Source organism: Notolepis coatsorum (assembly GCF_963971535.1).
Source record: "Notolepis coatsorum genome assembly, chromosome: 19".
Lineage (NCBI taxonomy): Eukaryota > Metazoa > Chordata > Actinopteri > Aulopiformes > Paralepididae > Notolepis > Notolepis coatsorum.
The window spans coordinates 88,651,076-88,669,845 of NC_140183.1; the positions used below are offsets into that span (position 1 = coordinate 88,651,076).

The 18,770-nt window shown below is 48.3% G+C and overlaps 1 protein-coding gene across 1 annotated transcript in view; it reads left to right on the plus strand.

Annotated features, from left to right (window-relative positions):
* LOC311246621 (cell adhesion molecule CEACAM2-like) overlaps window positions 1-17,684 on the plus strand; it is a gene marked incomplete at both ends in the record, with an annotated part of 43,185 nt that extends 25,501 nt beyond the window's left edge. Inside the window, 2 exons of the mRNA XM_084336769.1 lie at window positions 3,350-3,471; window positions 17,598-17,684. Of these exons, the coding sequence (XP_084192895.1) occupies window positions 3,350-3,471; window positions 17,598-17,684 (209 nt within the window). The remainder of the gene's footprint in view (window positions 1-3,349; window positions 3,472-17,597) is intronic.
* Between the last annotated feature and the right edge of the window lie 1,086 nt (window positions 17,685-18,770).

Sequence of the window (18,770 nt, forward strand, 5' to 3'; positions counted from 1 at the left end):
TCAGTGAATACCACGATCACAACACCAGAGGGAGCTCCACAAATCATGTTAAACCCAGATTCGGCTCAAACAAGGGACTAAACATGTTTCGCAATTATGCCACATCAATGTGGAACGCCCTACCCAAAGCTGTAAAGGAATGTGAATCACTACACACTCTCAAAGAACACCTACGGGTGACTGCAATTCGAAACTGGCCCCTACAAATCTCCTAACCCAGTTGTACAGTAAATGACCAAGTATGGCTTTGTCAGTATTCCAATGTACAGTGTCCCCCCCTACCCAACCCCCCCCCCACCTCCAATGTACAGCCCCCACCCACCCAACGCCACCCCACCCACCCAACATCCTCCAATGTACAGTTTCTACGTCAAATGTATATACACTTTTTCTGGACACTTTGTATCACAAAGAGTACTGTATTTGCAAATCTGATATGTCATAAATGTATAGATGTAGCAGTACTGTCTATCTGTATGTCATGTATGTCATATATGTTATTATGAATTGAAAATGGGGGACCCTGATGTAAACAAGACGAAAGTCTTTCTCTGGTCTGCATCCCCTTAACAATTGTATGTATTGAGCTGTACTGTACTGTACCCATTCTGCAATCTGTTAATAAACTTTTCAATCAATCAATCAAAACTGGAGGCAGTAGGGAGCAGCTAGCCTAGCTTAGCACAAGGACTGGAAGCAGTAGGGAGCAGCTAGCCTAGCTTAGCACAAGGATCGCCAGCTCCTCCCGACAGCATGTCGAAGAGACTTAACCCCTAACTGCTCCCGACGAGCAGGTTGGCACGCTTACATGGCCACCTCTGCCACCGGTGTGTGAATGTGTGAGTGAATGGGTGAATGTGAAGTTGTAAAGCGCTACATAAATGGGGGTCATCCCTATGTTCCCCGGGTCCTATGTTCCCCGTTTTTTTTTTTAAAGAAAGGGTCCTATGTTCCCCACTCCCGAAATAAAGGTTCTATGTTCCCCGGTCCCGCCCGCTCCCTAACGCTCCCGAACAAAAAAAGGGTCTTATGTTCCCCGCTGAAATAAAGGTCCTATGTTCCCCGGGTCCTATGTTCCCCAATAGCGATAAAGGCTTGCCAAATGCTGAAATAAAGGTCCTATGTTCTCCGGGTCCTATGTTCCCCAGTAGCGATAAAGGCTTGCCACCCCAGCGCACGTACCGGCAGTGATCTACAGCAGTGGTTTTCAACCAGTGGTAAAAGCATAAAAAATAGCCACTTATACTATTTTGAGAAGATAATTCATCTGTATCGCAACAGAGTCACGGATCTGGTTGGGGCAGGTAGCATTATGTCGGGAAAATTTTTATGAAATAAACAAATATGAATTAAATAATTTAAAACAAAGTTTAGCCTATTAAATTGTTTTAGAAGCGTATAGCCTTTTTCGTGCTTATTTGAGAAGGGTCCAGCTGCACAGCCGGAGAGCAACACTCTCAGGGCCAAGATAGCCACTTATACTATTTTGAGAAGATAATTCGTCTGTATCGCAATGGAGTCATGGATCTGGTCGGGGCAGGGAGCATTATGTTGGGGAAATTAAATGAAATAAACAAATGTGAATTAAAGAATTTAAAACGAAGTTTAGCCTATTAAAATCGTTTTAGAAGCTTATAACCTTTTTCATGCTTATTTGAGAAGGGTCCAGCTGCACAGCCGGAGAGCAACGCTCTCAGGGCCAAGATAGCCACTTATACTATTTTGAGAACATAATTCATCTGTATCGCAACAGAGTCACGGATCTGGTCGGGGCAGGTAGCATTATGTCGGGGAAATTAAATGAAATAAACAAATGTGAATTAAAGAATTTAAAACAAAGTTTAGCCTATTCAATCGTTTTAGAAGCTTATAGCCATGTACGTATTTGAACTCTCGCTCTGTGGACGACTGGCTGCGAGGACTGCGAGGAGGAGGGGGACTTGCAACCACCGCAAGCAAAACTTTGACTGAGTTCAGTTAATGATGAATGTATATAGGCCTGCCGCGATAAGCAATAAATCGATTAATTGCCGCGATAATTAAAATGAATGCAATGATTTTGACGGGCGCGATTAATTGCTATTTGCGCGTTTGTTTTAATGAGGCGGACCCAGTGCCCCTTGTCAGTCACTGTCCGTGTTGGGAGGCGGGCCGCTGGCTTTACTACAGAGTACAGCACAGGAGCTCCGTGGGGCTAACGTTACCCCTCATTGTGTCTATTCTACTAGCATTAACGTTACTCATACAAACAGAGTAAACACAGTTTTCAATCAATCAATAACAACATTAACGAGACCCTCGTTGTGTCTATTCTGCTAACGCTAACGTTACCTCTCATTGTGTCTATTCTACAAGCGTTAACGTTAGCTAGGCTGTCTATGCTAACGTTAACGTTAGCATTAGGCTAACAAGCTGTAACGTTACCAGTCGCGTCTATTTGCTAACGTTAGCATTAGGTAATAACCGGTTTAAAATGGATGGTGATTACCTCACGTTGTGTCTATTCTACTAGCATTAACGTTACTCATACAAACAATCAATAGCGAGTTATATTGATCACGCTATGTACGATAGCCATGCTAAAACGCTAGCACAACATTAGCACCTAACCTAACAACAAGCCTTAACAAGTCAGCGATCTTTTTGCGAGACTAAACTCTCCGCTCGGTGGCAAATTGTGTTGATGTCGGTTTTGTTTAATCAATAAATTAGGCAGAATACACAGTGACTGTATCCTTTGTTTATTGCACTTGTGCCTGCTGCAAACATAATGATTATGAAATCCTAGAGACGCGTCTCTATTCTGACCAATCAGTGGTCTGCAGTGTTTCACGTGACTTTTCTGGTACCCAAAGTACCTGATAATCACAACAATACTTCCGGTCCGGTCGGTGGGCTTCAAAATAAAAGTCTAAAACACAGGAAAAGACGGAGCGGTGGGCTTCAAAATAAAAGTTTTGGGAAATAAATTTCTAAAAAAAAAAATCTCTAACCGGTCGCAATAATATCGCTTATCGCGATATTTTCGGGGGCAATTAATCGCCCAGCAAAATGTGTTATCGTGGCAGGCCTAAATGTATAGTAGCTGAGAAGCTGTGAAGGTTCAGCCCTGTCAGCCAAGGCTGTGGTATTATGAGCTGTGGCTTGAATGAAACAAAGGACTTAGCTTAAAGCACACACACCCACCCACACCCACACCCACACCCACACCCACACCCACACCCACCCACACCCACACCCACACACACACACACACACACACACACACACACACACAGTATATATCTGCAGACATGAAACGCACTGTAATAACACATAATATGCTCTTCTTGTTCATGTTGTGGATCAGTCGTGACACCGTGGTGCAGAGAAGAGGTTCCGGTGGAGGGGAACTTCGGCCAGATGTATGACGAGCTCAGCTCCTCTATTGGCTCGCTGTCCAGTGAGTTCAGCAGTAACGTGGTCATGGAGGTACTGAAACTGAAGCCTAGCCTTACTTCCTACTCACCAATGATGAATGTACTGAAACTAAAGCCCTACGTCTTACTCCCCAATTATCAGTGGTGCAGTGGTGGTGCCACGCGGTACCACGCAGGGCCGGACTGGGGAAATAATTCATACTGGGAGATATAGCGCTAAATATAGCCCCAATCAGACCACTTTTTAACCGGGGGGTCCCCCACCAGGAAATTTTTTCTTACAAAGACTTAATTTCCTGCATTCTGGTGAATTTTTGTGCATGTGAATCACAAACTAATGAGCCAACAATTGCTTAGTACAATGTACTGTTATGGACCTCAAATAAAACTGTTGTGGCACTAGCAATGCTACTCTCTCCACCTTCAAAAAGAAAAAAGCAAGAGCACAACATATTTTTCTATTTACTATTATAATACAGTTAACTACTCTCTCCTGTAAGGGCCTTTCTTTTTCTTTGTTTTATCCCTCTCTCCTCCACCCTTTCTCTTTCTTCCACTGTCCATCTTGACATCAACGTTAATTGACTTTCGCTCTACTGTATCTCTCCCGAGTCCCTCACTACCTGGCTCATTGCCTGGCTGTTATTCTGCATCTGAGTGCCGTCTGCCATTCCATTCGCCGCCTCCGCTGTCAATCAGTTGTATCGCCTGGTCCCGCCTCCACCAATCACAAGCGGCAGCACGGCTCCATTGTGTGTGTGTCCGCGTGAGGGAGAGAGTCAGATAGTTCTCCAACTCTGTCGCAGACAGTGCAATCCTGGTTGTTCCCCACCCACCTAGGTTATCTAACTATCGCGCCGCGCCGCCGCCACAACTAGAAACAATGGCCTGGCAAAAAATAAATAAAAAATTATAATAAAAAAAAGAAAATTAATTAATTTTCTTTTTTTTTATATAATTTTTTTTTTTTAATCTGTGCAGGCCAGGCCACCGGGAAAACTCCCGGTGCTCCCGATGGCCAGTCCGGGCCTGGTACCATGCCATCCCAGCACTTTTCTGAGCAGAAGTACGCGCACGGATGTGCACGCGCGCGCACACAAAAATGCTTCCACAACTTTCACTCGACTCGTCGTCCGTATTTAAGTACCGGTACTCAGCTATCACCTAGTCTTTGCATAAGAATAGCATAGCAATAGCATAACAAAGAACGAGAAGTGCAAAACCAAAATACAAGCCCTGTACCAATTGGTGGGGGTTTGCTTGAGCTGTGGAACCAAATGGTCCCGACTGGAAGGATGAGACATTTCTTAAGTTGTGCTTCAGAAGGAAACTGTCCTTAAGTTACATTGTTAATTTAGTTTGTATTTACTTTTCTAGTTTAAGTTAATTCAATTAAAGAAATTGTAACTACAATATTGTATCTACAATTACATTTAAAACATTGTTTGTTTTTCAACCATATCTGTTGACAATATAATTTCTTTATATATTGAAGGCTACATCCTGCTACCTTTTTCAGCTTCTCGAGTCTATAGATAATTCATCTGTATCACAACGGAGTCACGGATCTGGTCGGGGCAGGTAGCATTATGTCGGGAAAAATTCAATGAAATAAACAAATGTGAATTAAAGAATTTTAAACTAAGTTTAGCCTATTAAATTGTTTTAGAAGCTTATAGCCATGTACGTATTTTAACTCTCGTTCCGTGGACGACTGGCTGCGAGGACTGCGAGGAGGATGGGGAATTGCAACCACCGCAAGCAAAACTTAACCCTTTCACTGCAGTACACAGCTGTAACCAGAAAAGGCACACGTTAACCCTTTCACTGCAGTACACGGCTGTAACCAGAAAAGTCAAGTCATTAATACTAATCTTCGTCTTCTTCCTGCATACTAAAACCACCAAAGTCCTCATCTTCAGTGTCGGAAACGAACAGGCTCAGGGTGGCTTTGTCAGCCACTCTCTGTCGCCGTCACAGTCATATTTAAGTAAGGATAGTTTGAATGACACTTCAGCACCAAGGCGCTGTCCACCTTGTCTCTTTCTCTCCTCTCCTCTCCTCTCCTCTCCTCTCCTCTCCTCTCCTCTCCTCTCCTCTCCTCTCCTCTCCTCTCCTCTCCTCTCCTCTCCTCTCCCTTCCTCTCATGTTTCTCCTCCCATCCTCTCCTCTCCTCTCCTCTCTGTAACGATCCCAGGTCCTGTGGGGCCTGGGTTAAGGAGAACAATAACACTGGACACTCTCTACCTCCTTTCAATGGTCTGAACAATAACACTGGACACTCTCTACCTCCTTTCAATGGTCTCATACCACCCTCTAGTGGTCACCAGCAGATGGTGCACGCTAGCACATTAAATATATTGACTAATGTTATTAATTTAATTAATAGTATGATTAGTGTAGCTAAGGGGCTACACAACCCGGACTGTATTAAAGATTGTTTAGATTAAACCACTACTAAAGAATATTAATAGCCAGACAGTATAGTTAGACAAAATGGCGGACACTCAATTGACGGCACGGGGACAAGGATACCTGGTTTATAAGCATTTTAATCGTCATAGCAACATACATATGAATTATCACATTTCTCTTTTAATAATGGAATGTCAGAGTATCAAAGTCAGCGGTAATGAATAGTTCCTAGGTTACGAATACTCGACCGGAGCTCTGCAGGGAGTGAGGAGAGACGAGGCGATACAGGGAAAGCAAGGGTAGCTGGAGACAATGGTTTCCCTCGGGAGCTCTAAGCTCCGGAGGAATTGGAGACTGGTCGGATAATCCTGTCGTCGCTGGAAGAAAAGGGGTCTCGTACGGAACCGGTCCTTGTAATCCTAGCGCCCGATGGCAGGGTTCATAGCTATTAATCCAAAAGCCCGTTGGTATAGATGGTAGCTAGCTAGCTTCGTTTGTACTGGAAGCTAGCCCGCAGACGGTCTTCAATGAGTAGTTAGATCCAAACGCCGCTGGGTTTAACTATACGTTTCTCCACGTTACTTCGCTTACACAAGTCACTATACTGCGCCAATAATGGCTTTACAATATTATAGTCGTATCTAAGTAGCTACTAGCTATCTGTAACGATACACTGCTGGTAGGTCTGTGTACAACTGTACCGGACGTATCACGCTCTCGCTCTGCTGCTTCTCCTGTTCTGATACTGCCGGCTTGTTACTTCCACTGCGGCTGCTTGCGCCATCTACAATATATATACTCAGACTGATTTCTAGGGCGCAGCCGATTTACCTGTCCGGAATCAATGCGCCTGCTATGGGCAAGTCTGAACTTGTCTGAACATGTCTAGAACCATGTCTGGGGGGCTTGTCTGGTCGCGCCTCCAATGTCAAGGGCGGGACCCAATGAGGCGAGCGAAGAATACTATTATGCAAACGGATGGCGTTGGATATATATCTTATATAAACAATATAGCGCTAAATATAGCCCCAATCAGACCACTTTTTAACCGGGGGGTCCCCCACCAGGAAATTTTTTCTTACAAAGACTTAATTTCCTGCATTCTGGTGAATTTTTGTGCATGTGAATCACAAACTAATGAGCCAACAATTGCTTAGTACAATGTACTGTTATGGACCTCAAATAAAACTGTTGTGGCACTAGCAATGCTACTCTCTCCACCTTCAAAAAGAAAAAAGCAAGAGCACAACATATTTTTCTATTTACTATTATAATACAGTTAACTACTCTCTCCTGTAAGGGCCTTTCTTTTTCTTTGTTTTATCCCTCTCTCCTCCACCCTTTCTCTTTCTTCCACTGTCCATCTTGACATCAACGTTAATTGACTTTCGCTCTACTGTATCTCTCCCGAGTCCCTCACTACCTGGCTCACTGCCTGGCTGTTATTCTGCATCTGAGTGCCGTCTGCCATTCCATTCGCCGCCTCCGCTGTCAATCAGTTGTATCGCCTGGTCCCGCCTCCACCAATCACAAGCGGCAGCACGGCTCCATTGTGTGTGTGTCCGCGTGAGGGAGAGAGTCAGATAGTTCTCCAACTCTGTCGCAGACAGTGCAATCCTGGTTGTTCCTCACCCACCTAGGTTATCTAACTATCGCGCCGCGCCGCCGCCACAACTAGAAACAATGGCCTGGCAAAAAATAAATAAAAAATTATAATAAAAAAAAGAAAATTAATTAATTTTCTTTTTTTTTATATCATTTTTTTTTTTAAATCTGTGCAGGCCAGGCCACCGGGAAAACTCCCGGTGCTCCCGATGGCCAGTCCGGGCCTGGTACCATGCCATCCCAGCACTTTTCTGAGCAGAAGTACGCGCACGGATGTGCACGCGCGCGCACACAAAAATGCTTCCACAACTTTCACTCGACTCGTCGTCCGTATTTAAGTACCGGTACTCAGCTATCACCTAGTCTTTGCATAAGAATAGCATAGCAATAGCATAACAAAGAACGAGAAGTGCAAAACCAAAATACAAGCCCTGTACCAATTGGTGGGGGTTTGCTTGAGCTGTGGAACCAAATGGTCCCGACTGGAAGGATGAGACATTTCTTAAGTTGTGCTTCAGAAGGAAACTGTCCTTAAGTTACATTGTTAATTTAGTTTGTATTTACTTTTCTAGTTTAAGTTAATTCAATTAAAGAAATTGTAACTACAATATTGTATCTACAATTACATTTAAAACATTGTTTGTTTTTCAACCATATCTGTTGACAATATAATTTCTTTATATATTGAAGGCTACATCCTGCTACCTTTTTCAGCTTCTCGAGTCTATAGATAATTCATCTGTATCACAACGGAGTCACGGATCTGGTCGGGGCAGGTAGCATTATGTCGGGAAAAATTCAATGAAATAAACAAATGTGAATTAAAGAATTTTAAACGAAGTTTAGCCTATTAAATTGTTTTAGAAGCTTATAGCCATGTACGTATTTTAACTCTCGTTCCGTGGACGACTGGCTGCGAGGACTGCGAGGAGGATGGGGAATTGCAACCACCGCAAGCAAAACTTAACCCTTTCACTGCAGTACACAGCTGTAACCAGAAAAGGCACACGTTAACCCTTTCACTGCAGTACACGGCTGTAACCAGAAAAGTCAAGTCATTAATACTAATCTTTGTCTTCTTCCTGCATACTAAAACCACCAAAGTCCTCATCTTCAGTGTCGGAAACGAACAGGCTCAGGGTGGCTTTGTCAGCCACTCTCTGTCGCCGTCACAGTCATATTTAAGTAAGGATAGTTTGAATGACACTTCAGCACCAAGGCGCTGTCCACCTTGTCTCTTTCTCTCCTCTCCTCTCCTCTCCTCTCCTCTCCTCTCCTCTCCTCTCCTCTCCTCTCCTCTCCTCTCCCTTCCTCTCATGTTTCTCCTCCCATCCTCTCCTCTCCTCTCCTCTCTGTAACGATCCCAGGTCCTGTGGGGCCTGGGTTAAGGAGAACAATAACACTGGACACTCTCTACCTCCTTTCAATGGTCTGAACAATAACACTGGACACTCTCTACCTCCTTTCAATGGTCTCATACCACCCTCTAGTGGTCACCAGCAGATGGTGCACGCTAGCACATAAAATATATTGACTAATGTTATTAATTTAATTAATAGTATGATTAGTGTAGCTAAGGGGCTACACAACCCGGACTGTATTAAAGATTGTTTAGATTAAACCACTACTAAATAATATTAATAGCCAGACAGTATAGTTAGACAAAATGGCGGACACTCAATTGACGGCACGGGGACAAGGATACCTGGTTTATAAGCATTTTAATCGTCATAGCAACATACATATGAATTATCACATTTCTCTTTTAATAATGGAATGTCAGAGTATCAAAGTCAGCGGTAATGAATAGTTCCTAGGTTACGAATACTCGACCGGAGCTCTGCAGGGAGTGAGGAGAGACGAGGCGATACAGGGAAAGCAAGGGTAGCTGGAGACAATGGTTTCCCTCGGGAGCTCCAAGCTCCGGAGGAATTGGAGACTGGTCGGATAATCCTGTCGTCGCTGGAAGAAAAGGGGTCTCGTACGGAACCGGTCCTTGTAATCCTAGCGCCCGATGGCAGGGTTCATAGCTATTAATCCAAAAGCCCGTTGGTATAGATGGTAGCTAGCTAGCTTCGTTTGTACTGGAAGCTAGCCCGCAGATGGTCTTCAATGAGTAGTTAGATCCAAACGCCGCTGGGTTTAACTATACGTTTCTCCACGTTACTTCGCTTACACAAGTCACTATACTGCGCCAATAATGGCTTTACAATATTATAGTCGTATCTAAGTAGCTACTAGCTATCTGTAACGATACACTGCTGGTAGGTCTGTGTACAACTGTACCGGACGTATCACGCTCTCGCTCTGCTGCTTCTCCTGTTCTGATACTGCCGGCTTGTTACTTCCACTGCGGCTGCTTGCGCCATCTACAATATATATACTCAGACTGATTTCTAGGGCGCAGCCGATTTACCTGTCCGGAATCAATGCGCCTGCTATGGGCAAGTCTGAACTTGTCTGAACATGTCTAGAACCATGTCTGGGGGGCTTGTCTGGTCGCGCCTCCAATGTCAAGGGCGGGACCCAATGAGGCGAGCGAAGAATACTATTATGCAAACGGATGGCGTTGGATATATATCTTATATAAACAATATACAAGTTATACAAAATAATAAACACAGACTTTCAGTGTTAATCTGGACCTTCAGAACAGCTGCCCCCTAATTAGTCCGAACCTAATTAGTAAATAAATGGGGGCACAGATTAATATTAAGGGTCAAGTCAACTTCTCCATAATGTGCTATGGGGAGTTGGAAATAATCTATAAAGTCAGTGGGTTATCGTCGTCGTCAGGGGGTTTAGGGATCTCAGGCAGCTCTATCAACTTGGCTACTGGTCTGGTGTAGGTCAGCCCTTGGACGATGACTTCTGCCGCTCTGACCTTCCCATCGGAACCGGTAATCACTTTGCTCACACGGCCGGCCGGCCACGTAGCTCGGGGTAGTGAATGGTCTATTATCATCACGACGGTATCCACTGTCAGGTTGTCCCTGTCTTTAACCCACTTCTGACGGGCTTGAAGGGATGGTAGATAGTGTAGGAGGAAGCGGGCCCAAAACTGGTCGGCCAGTACTTGGCTGTGTCTCCACATCCTCCGGCCGTTCATCTCGTTCTGTCTGTACACCGTCTGAGGAAGGGCAGAGTCCAGCCGCGCCATCAAGAGGTAGTTTGGGGTGATGGGGTCGATGTCAGCTACGTCGCTTGAAACGTAGCCGAGGGGCTTAGAGTTCAGAACGCCCTCAATCTCTGTGAGGACCGTAGCTAGGACTTCATTGCCCACAGTCTGGGCCCCAAGTACGGTGTACATAGCAGTCTTTATGGATCGGACCTCTCTCTCCCACGTTCCCCCAAAATGGGGGGCGTTCGGGGGGTTGAACTGGAAGGTGACCTGAGCCGGAGCGAGGCGGATCTTGAGTTCTTCACCCATAGTCAGGAAGCTCTCTCTCAGTTCCGTGTCTCCTCCTCGGAAATTTGTCCCTTGGTCGGACAATAGCACTGATGGGGTCCCTCTCCTTGCTTGCAACCTCCTGAATGACATGAGGAACGAGTCTGTACTCATGGTCTGGAGGAGCTCAATGTGAACAGCTCGGGTGGTCATGCACTTGTACACGATGCCCCACCTCTTCTCTGTCCCTCTTCCTTTCTTGACGTTGAATAGGCCGAAGCAGTCCACGCCCGTGGAGTGGAAGGCCCGCTCGCCGAGTCGGAGGCGGCAGGGAGGCAGGTCGGCCATCATCGGAATACTAGGCTGTGCCCTCCACTTGCGACAGGTCGGGCAAGTCCGTTGGAATCGACGTACAACTTCTCTCCCTTGGAGTATCCAGAAGCGCCATCGGATCTCCGCAAAGACTCGCTCGGCCCCCGCGTGGTCCACCACCTTGTCGTACTTCTGGATGATCAGATCTGTTATCTTGTGTCGGCTGTTGAGGACGATGGGATGCTTAGCATCTTCGGTCAAGTCCGGGGCCCATCTCAATCGACCACCCACCCTGATGAGGTGCTGGGCGTCGAGCTCTGGGGCTAAGGTGAGGAGTCGACTGTCTGAGTGGACTGGCTTTTCCCCTCTCAGACAATCTAGTTCTTCTGGGAAGGAGTCTCTTTGTGCTCTCTTTAGTAGAAGAAGTTCTGCTTCCTCGTAGTTCGATGCGTCGAGGTCTGTGGTGGGGGGAAGTTCCGGGTGGTGCCATAGGAATGTCCTTTTCTGAGCACTCTCAAAGGTTAGACAGTTGTCTAGGTCCGGGTCCGTTGAGCCGGGGCTTGACTCAGCCCGCAGAACATAGACTTCTTTATCTCTGACTCATCTTGGTTCGCCTCCTGTGGTGTGGGGATAGGCCACTTCTCCTCCGGGAGCTTGAGGAACTCTGGACCATCACTGTATGGGTTAGGATGTGTGAGGTCGTCTAGGGACATCCCCCGTGTGATGACATCCGCCGGGTTCTGCTTGGTGTCAACATATCTCCAACATGCTGCTCCTACCAGGTCTTGGATTTCGGTTACTCGGACCTTGTACCGACAGGAGACGGACTGGATCCAGGTGAGCACGGTCATGGAGTCTGACCATAGGATGATCTCACGCACCGGTATGGTGAGTTCACTTTGTATCATTTTTGCGAGTTGCGCGCCTACCAGAGCTGCGCAGAGCTCTAGTCGCGGGATCGACTGCTGCTTGCGGGGAGCTATCCTCGAGCGGGCCAGGACGAAGGCTACGTGGACTTCTCCTCCCTCTTCTCGGGCTCTCAGGTAGGCCACTGATCCGTACACCACTTCAGAGGCGTCGCTGAAGACGTGCAGGTCTATCTGACACGTCTCCAACCGCACTGTAGGGGGGAAGTAACTCCGTTGGATGGTCACATCGCGGAGTAAGACAAGTTCATCCTCCCATTCTCTCCATGTGGTAGCCAGGTGCTCAGGGTATGGGGTCGTCCCAGCCCTGCTCCTTGTCCCACAGTTCTCTCACCAGCATCTTCGCCCGAGTGGTGTAGGGGAGGATACATCCCATTGGGTCGTACTGGCTGGCGAGTGTTCGGTACACACTCCGCCGAGTGGTCAGTCTAATCGTGGACGTCTCCTGATCCGTCCTCAGGGGTGTGTGTCTGTAGTGAAGCGAGTCCGTCTTGAAACGGCAGACTAGGCCCAGGGTCATCTCTTGCGCTTCGCCTGGGGTGTGCGCCATCCAGGTCTCGCTGCTCGTGGCCTTGGTCTCTGGTGGGAGGCTTCGGAGAACTTGAGGGTCGCTGCTGGCCCATTGTCGGAGGTTGAATCCACCTTTGGCTAATGAAGCTCGTAGCTTCAGTAGGATGCTCTCTGCTTCTTCTGGCGTGGATACGCTCTGTAGGCAGTTGTCCACGTAGAAACTTCTTTCCATGCTGTGTCGGACATCATCGTCGGCTCCGGGGTCTTCGGCCACGTGCTTCTGTAACGCGAACGTGGCGCAGCACGGGCTGCAGGTGGTGCCGAATGGGAGTACCTCCCATTGGTATATCGAGGGTTGTTCGTCGTCGAGCCTCTCTCTCCACAGAAACCTCAGTAGAGGCTTGTCTTCCTCCATCAGTCGGACTTGTAGGAACATTCCCTTGATGTCGCCGTTGATGGCCACTTTGTCCTGACGAAAGCGTATCAGTACGCCGAGGAGGGAGGGTCCGAGTGTCGGGCCGGGCAGGAGCAGGTTATTCAGATTCTGCTGTCCAATCTGATAACTGCAATTGAACACGATGCGGTTCTTTCCGTTGTGGGTGACCTTGTGGTGGGGCACGTACCATGACTCTGTCGTCCTTTCTGCCTCGTGGTCATCGATTTTCTTTATATGGCCAGCCGTGATCAGCTTCTCGATCTCGGTGCGATATATCGTTGCTTGGGGGGGGTCTTTGGCGAGGCGCCGCTCAGTGCTCTGTAGGTAGTGGTGTGTCGCTCCCTTCGGCACGTGCAGAGTGGGCATCCCTTCCCGCCTTAAGAGTGGGGTCGCGTATCTTAGTACTCCGTCGACCTCGACCCTCGTAGTCTTCTGCTCGAGTAGAACTATGGCATACTTGTCCTCCTTTGACCGAACCATCTTGCGTTCGTTCTTGAATGGCAGTGAGTCTAGTGTCCATAACTTAGTCTAGAGAGAGGGCCCTGGAGCGTCCATCCCAGTCGGGTCTTAACCGCGGCTGGGCATCCTCTGGGTCCGATGTGGACCGCATCAGTGGGGACAATAAGGTCCGCGTGGTCGGAGCCTATGAGTAGGGTCGGTGTAGCGCCATTGATGAGCGGTATGGGCAGTCGGCGTAGGTGTTCGTACTTCTCCCTCAGCTGTGGGATGGGGTAATCGTAGCGTGACAAACCTATGTCGTAGCTTGTGAACGCCTTGTTGATGCTGTACCGCTTTTCGGGCTGATCGATCGCTGCTATGGTGAACGAGACGTTTTCACCTTTGATTGTCTTTAAGTCTCGACGAATGGTACGGATGGTCATGGTCTCCTCTGGACCCCGCAAGTCCAACTGGGTTGCGGCGGAGGCGAGGAGGAGAGTCTTCTCCGACCCGTCGTCGAGGACGGCGTAGGTGTCGAGTACCTTGTCCCCGTGACTGAGGAGTACTCGTACCACCTTGAGGAGCACCCTGAAGCTCCCACTCTTCGCGGGGTCGATGTAGAGTACTTCTGCTCTCGAGCTGCTTTGTGGGGTGGGTTTTCGCTTGTTGCTCTCGTGCAGTGCTTCGAGGTGAGCGCCGTCACACTTGCCACACTTCTTCTTAAGGCGGCATTCGGCTGCCATGTGGCCACGCGCGCAGCGGAAACAGCAGCGGTTAGCTTTAATCCACTGACTTACGTCATCGGCGGTCAGTTTCTTGAATGCGTCGCACTGTGACAGCCAGTGTTCGTTGTCGCAGTATTGACATGCAATCTTCCATTTTCCCTTGGCGGGGGGGTTATGACTCTTCTGTCGTGGCACCGACTCGGCCTGGTGCATCACGGTGATGGGCCTGCTTTGGTCCTTAAACCTTCTCGGTCCCTCTTTAATGTTCGAGCCACCCCATGCGAAGGTGTCAATTCTTAGGCTGCTAACCTCCCTGGCTAGGAAGTCAGCAAGGTCCAGGAGTGATTGTTCTGGGCCATTGGGGTCATGGTGGTTTCTTTGCCGCCGAAAACGTTCTTTGGCGGAATGGGGGGAGCTTCTCTAATATACGCTCCACGTTGGAGTTGGCGTACAACTCGTACATCCCCTTCTCTCGTTGGGACCCGAGCATCCCTACCAGGGATTGTACTTTGACGGATAGGTCGTCCAGGGCTCGGTTGTCTTTAGCTGGGGGGAGACGTTCAATCTCACGTATTTCCTGAATGACATAGTCCCATGTACGTCTGTAACGTGCGTCGAGGGCCACCAGGGCATCAGAATAGGGAGTCTGTGAATTGGAGTATGCCAGCGCTATGTTGTGCGCTCTAGTTACCTTGAGGTGCTTAAGGAGGATGGCATACTTGTATGACTCGTCCTGTACTCCGGACATAATTGTCTCTAGGCACATACGCAGCTCGGTATACTGCGCTCGGTCTTCTCTTGTGAAGTCTGGGAATGTGGGTGTCCCAATGTAGGATGCCATGGATGGCTGTGACACTGTGGGGGGAGAGGCCTCCTTGGCGAGTCTCCCCGTACTTGGGGTCGTTGGTTCGTGCTGGGCGGGAACCAGAGGCTGGGCCCCCAGGCACTATTCCTCTGTGCTGTCTGTTGCTCGAACTCCCCACTGGGACGGGTTGGGGGTTCATAACGCAGCGTGTCGGGACTGAGACCGGGGCTGCACTGTTCCTCCTGGTCTGAGATGGGTTTGTGCGGGTGGGCTTTCTGTCCTCCCTCGTCCTCCGTTAGGCTTTGTAGTCGCTCGGTTAGCTGCTCTGCAACGTAAGCAGGTTCTTCCCGTAGGCTGGGTCCCGTGTAGCTTTGTCGGGGAGGGGAAGGTGCCCTCGACCCGTGTCGTGATGATCTCCGGGAGCTCCGGGCGGAAGAGTGGGGTGTCACCCTCTGGATTGCTTGCTCCATCATTTGTACTTGTAGGCGGTCTCGCTCCGCCTCGCGCTGGGCATTGGCTGCGTCGCGCTGTGCATCGCGCTGCGCATTGGCTGCGTCACGCTGTGCATTGGCGCGGTCTCGCTCCATGGTTTCTTGAGCCTGGAGGCGCCTCTCTTCCAGTCTGAGATGTATCGCGGCGTCAGCCTGGAGGCGACTCTCTTCCAGTCTGAGATGTTCGCACTCACTCTCTCGTTGCGCCTGGAGACGGGCACGCTCACCCTCTTGTTGCACCTGGAGGCATCTCTCTTCTACTCTGGAATGTTCACGCTCACTTTCTTGTTGCGCCTGGAGGCGGTCACGCTCACCCTGGAGGCGGTCTCTTTCCGCTGAAGCGGTTAGCGTGGCGATCAGGACTTGCGCTAGCCTCTGGTCGGCATCGCTTGGGGATGACGCTGATGATGGTGATTTGGAGTTGGCAGGGCTTGGCGGTGACCTGGTCTCCTTACGCGCTCCGAGGTCCATCTCGGGGGCGCTGTACTTTGTCTTCTCCCGCGCTCCGAGGTCCATCTCGGGGGCGCGGTGCTCTTTACTCTGGTGCGCTCCGAGGTCCATCTCGGGGGCGCATTCTTTATCCTCTTGCGCTCCGAGGTCTATCTCGGGGGCGCGTTCTTTACCTTCTTGCGCGGGGGGCGGTGTTCTATGGGCATAGTCAAGTCATGTCCCGCTTGTCCCCCCCGTGAGCTAAGTCAGTTTCACTTAAACTAGCTTGGGTCTCTACCGGTGGGGTTGACAGGTCGATAAGGTTGGGCATACTTAAGCTACTAACGTTATCCTTGCTTAACGTCCTCGTAGATAAGCTAGGAGGTAGATCTACAGCGTAGTTCTCCAAGTGGGGAGGGGGCTGACGCTGGCGCCTAGGGCGCTCTAATGGGGGAGAGCCGATTGGAGAGTGTCCGCCGCTGGCCATATTATTACTAATATGATTATTATTACTGATACCATCCGGCTCGAAGGACCAATTGTAGCTAAGGGGCTACACAACCCGGACTGTATTAAAGATTGTTTAGATTAAACCACTACTAAAGAATATTAATAGCCAGACAGTATAGTTAGACAAAATGGCGGACACTCAATTGACGGCACGGGGACAAGGATACCTGGTTTATAAGCATTTTAATCGTCATAGCAACATACATATGAATTATCACGTTTCTCTTTTAATAATGGAATGTCAGAGTATCAAAGTCAGCGGTAATGAATAGTTCCTAGGTTACGAATACTCGACCGGAGCTCTGCAGGGAGTGAGGAGAGACGAGGCGATACGGGGAAAGCAAGGGTAGCTGGAGACAATGGTTTCCCTCGGGAGCTCCAAGCTCCGGAGGAATTGGAGACTGGTCGGATAATCCTGTCTTTGCTGGAAGAAAAGGGGTCTCGTACGGAACCGGTCCTTGTAATCCTAGCGCCCGATGGCAGGGTTAATAGCTATTAATCCAAAAGCCTGTTGGCATAGATGGTAGCTAGCTAGCTTCGTTTGTACTGGAAGCTAGCCCGCAGACGGTCTTCAATGAGTAGTTAGATCCAAACGCCGCTGGGTTTAACTATACGTTTCTCCACGTTACTTCGCTTACACAAGTCACTATACTGCGCCAATAATGGCTCTACAATATTATAGTCGTATCTAAGTAGCTACTAGCTATCTGTAACGATACACTGCTGGTAGGTCTGTGTACAACTGTACCGGACGTATCACGCTCTCGCTCTGCTGCTTCTCCTGTTCTGATACTGCCGGCTTGTTACTTCCACTGCGGCTGCTTGCGCCATCTACAATATATATACTCAGACTGATTTCTAGGGCGCAGCCGATTTACCTGTCCGGAATCAATGCGCCTGCTATGGGCAAGTCTGAACTTGTCTGAACATGTCTAGAACCATGTCTGGGGGGCTCGTCTGGTCGCGCCTCCAATGTCAAGGGCGGGACCCAATGAGGCGAGCGAAGAATACTATTATGCAAACGGATGTCGTTGGTGTAAAGGCCGAATGAGTGTTTTTTGTTATTTATTATTATTATTATTATTATCATTATTATCATTATTATTATCAATAGAAGGTTACAATTTATGGGAATGTAATGATTTATGGGAATGTAATGATTGAGGGGAATGTTATGATTCTGTGTAGCCTGTTGGGTGGACTCTGTTGCGCTGGGAGTGGATCACCGGCACCTGTCAGGTGATCGGCCATGGCGCGGCAGAGATCATTAAATAGGTGATAGGAATCACCTGTTGGGCGGTAGCCGATGGGGAAAAGCATATGATTTTCTTACCGCTTCAGCGCTTCAGGACGCTTTCGGAAACTGTTTAGATTACACTTTAAGCAATTAGACCAGGTTATATGACGTTTTAGGATCACTGTGATCAACCCTCCCATGTAACCTACTTATTCTAATTAAATCGGGTCACCACATCGGTGTCTGATAACGGAGCTTAATGTGTGGAAAACTATTTCTTTGGACGTTGAGCGCGTATGGATTCACTCCCCGTCTACACCAAGAAGCGGCATTCTGGCATGTTGCCGCTACATTAAGTAAGAAAATCGCGTTTATTGAACCCCAACCAGCTTCAATAAAGTGAAAGAGGACTCGCGCAGATATTGACGCGACCCAAGGCAGAGGCGCGCGTCAATAAGCACAACACCAGAGGAGGACTCGCAAGAGGACTGACAACAAGGGGCCAGCATTGTTGTGAGAGACAATCAAAGATCAGCCACAGCAGGAAGGAATCGATCCACATCAGCACAGTGAATGATCACAGCCCGAGGACATCGCTGCCTGTGATCAGCTACAGGATCGATCAACGAAAGCATCACCACCAAGAGGGGAGGATCTTCCCTCCCGGCTCGAGGACATCAAAGGGAACGTGCGTGAGTAGAATGTATGAATGGAATAGACACTACCACGTACGTGGCGCGCGCAAACGGCGCTGTGGAATATAAGCCAAATTATAAAACTGTCTTAAGAACTGGTGGATAAATATAGACAAGATGTCGGATATTGAAACAGAGAATATGGATTTGACACAAGCGGATATTGAGCTGAAACAACTAATGGCATCACGTAAAGCCAGGCTTGCAGCATGCACCCGCAAGAAAAATGAGATTATTCTGATGATGAAATCAAATGATGAACAAGGAGTAAGAACGGACATGGCACTGTTCAATAAGACACTCAGTGCTTTTAAGTCAGCAATTGAGTCTGTACAGCCGTATTTACAGGAAAGCGATGAGGATGAAACACAACGGTATAAACCAAGAATAGATGAATTCAATGCATTTATTAATGTGATGGAAAAATGG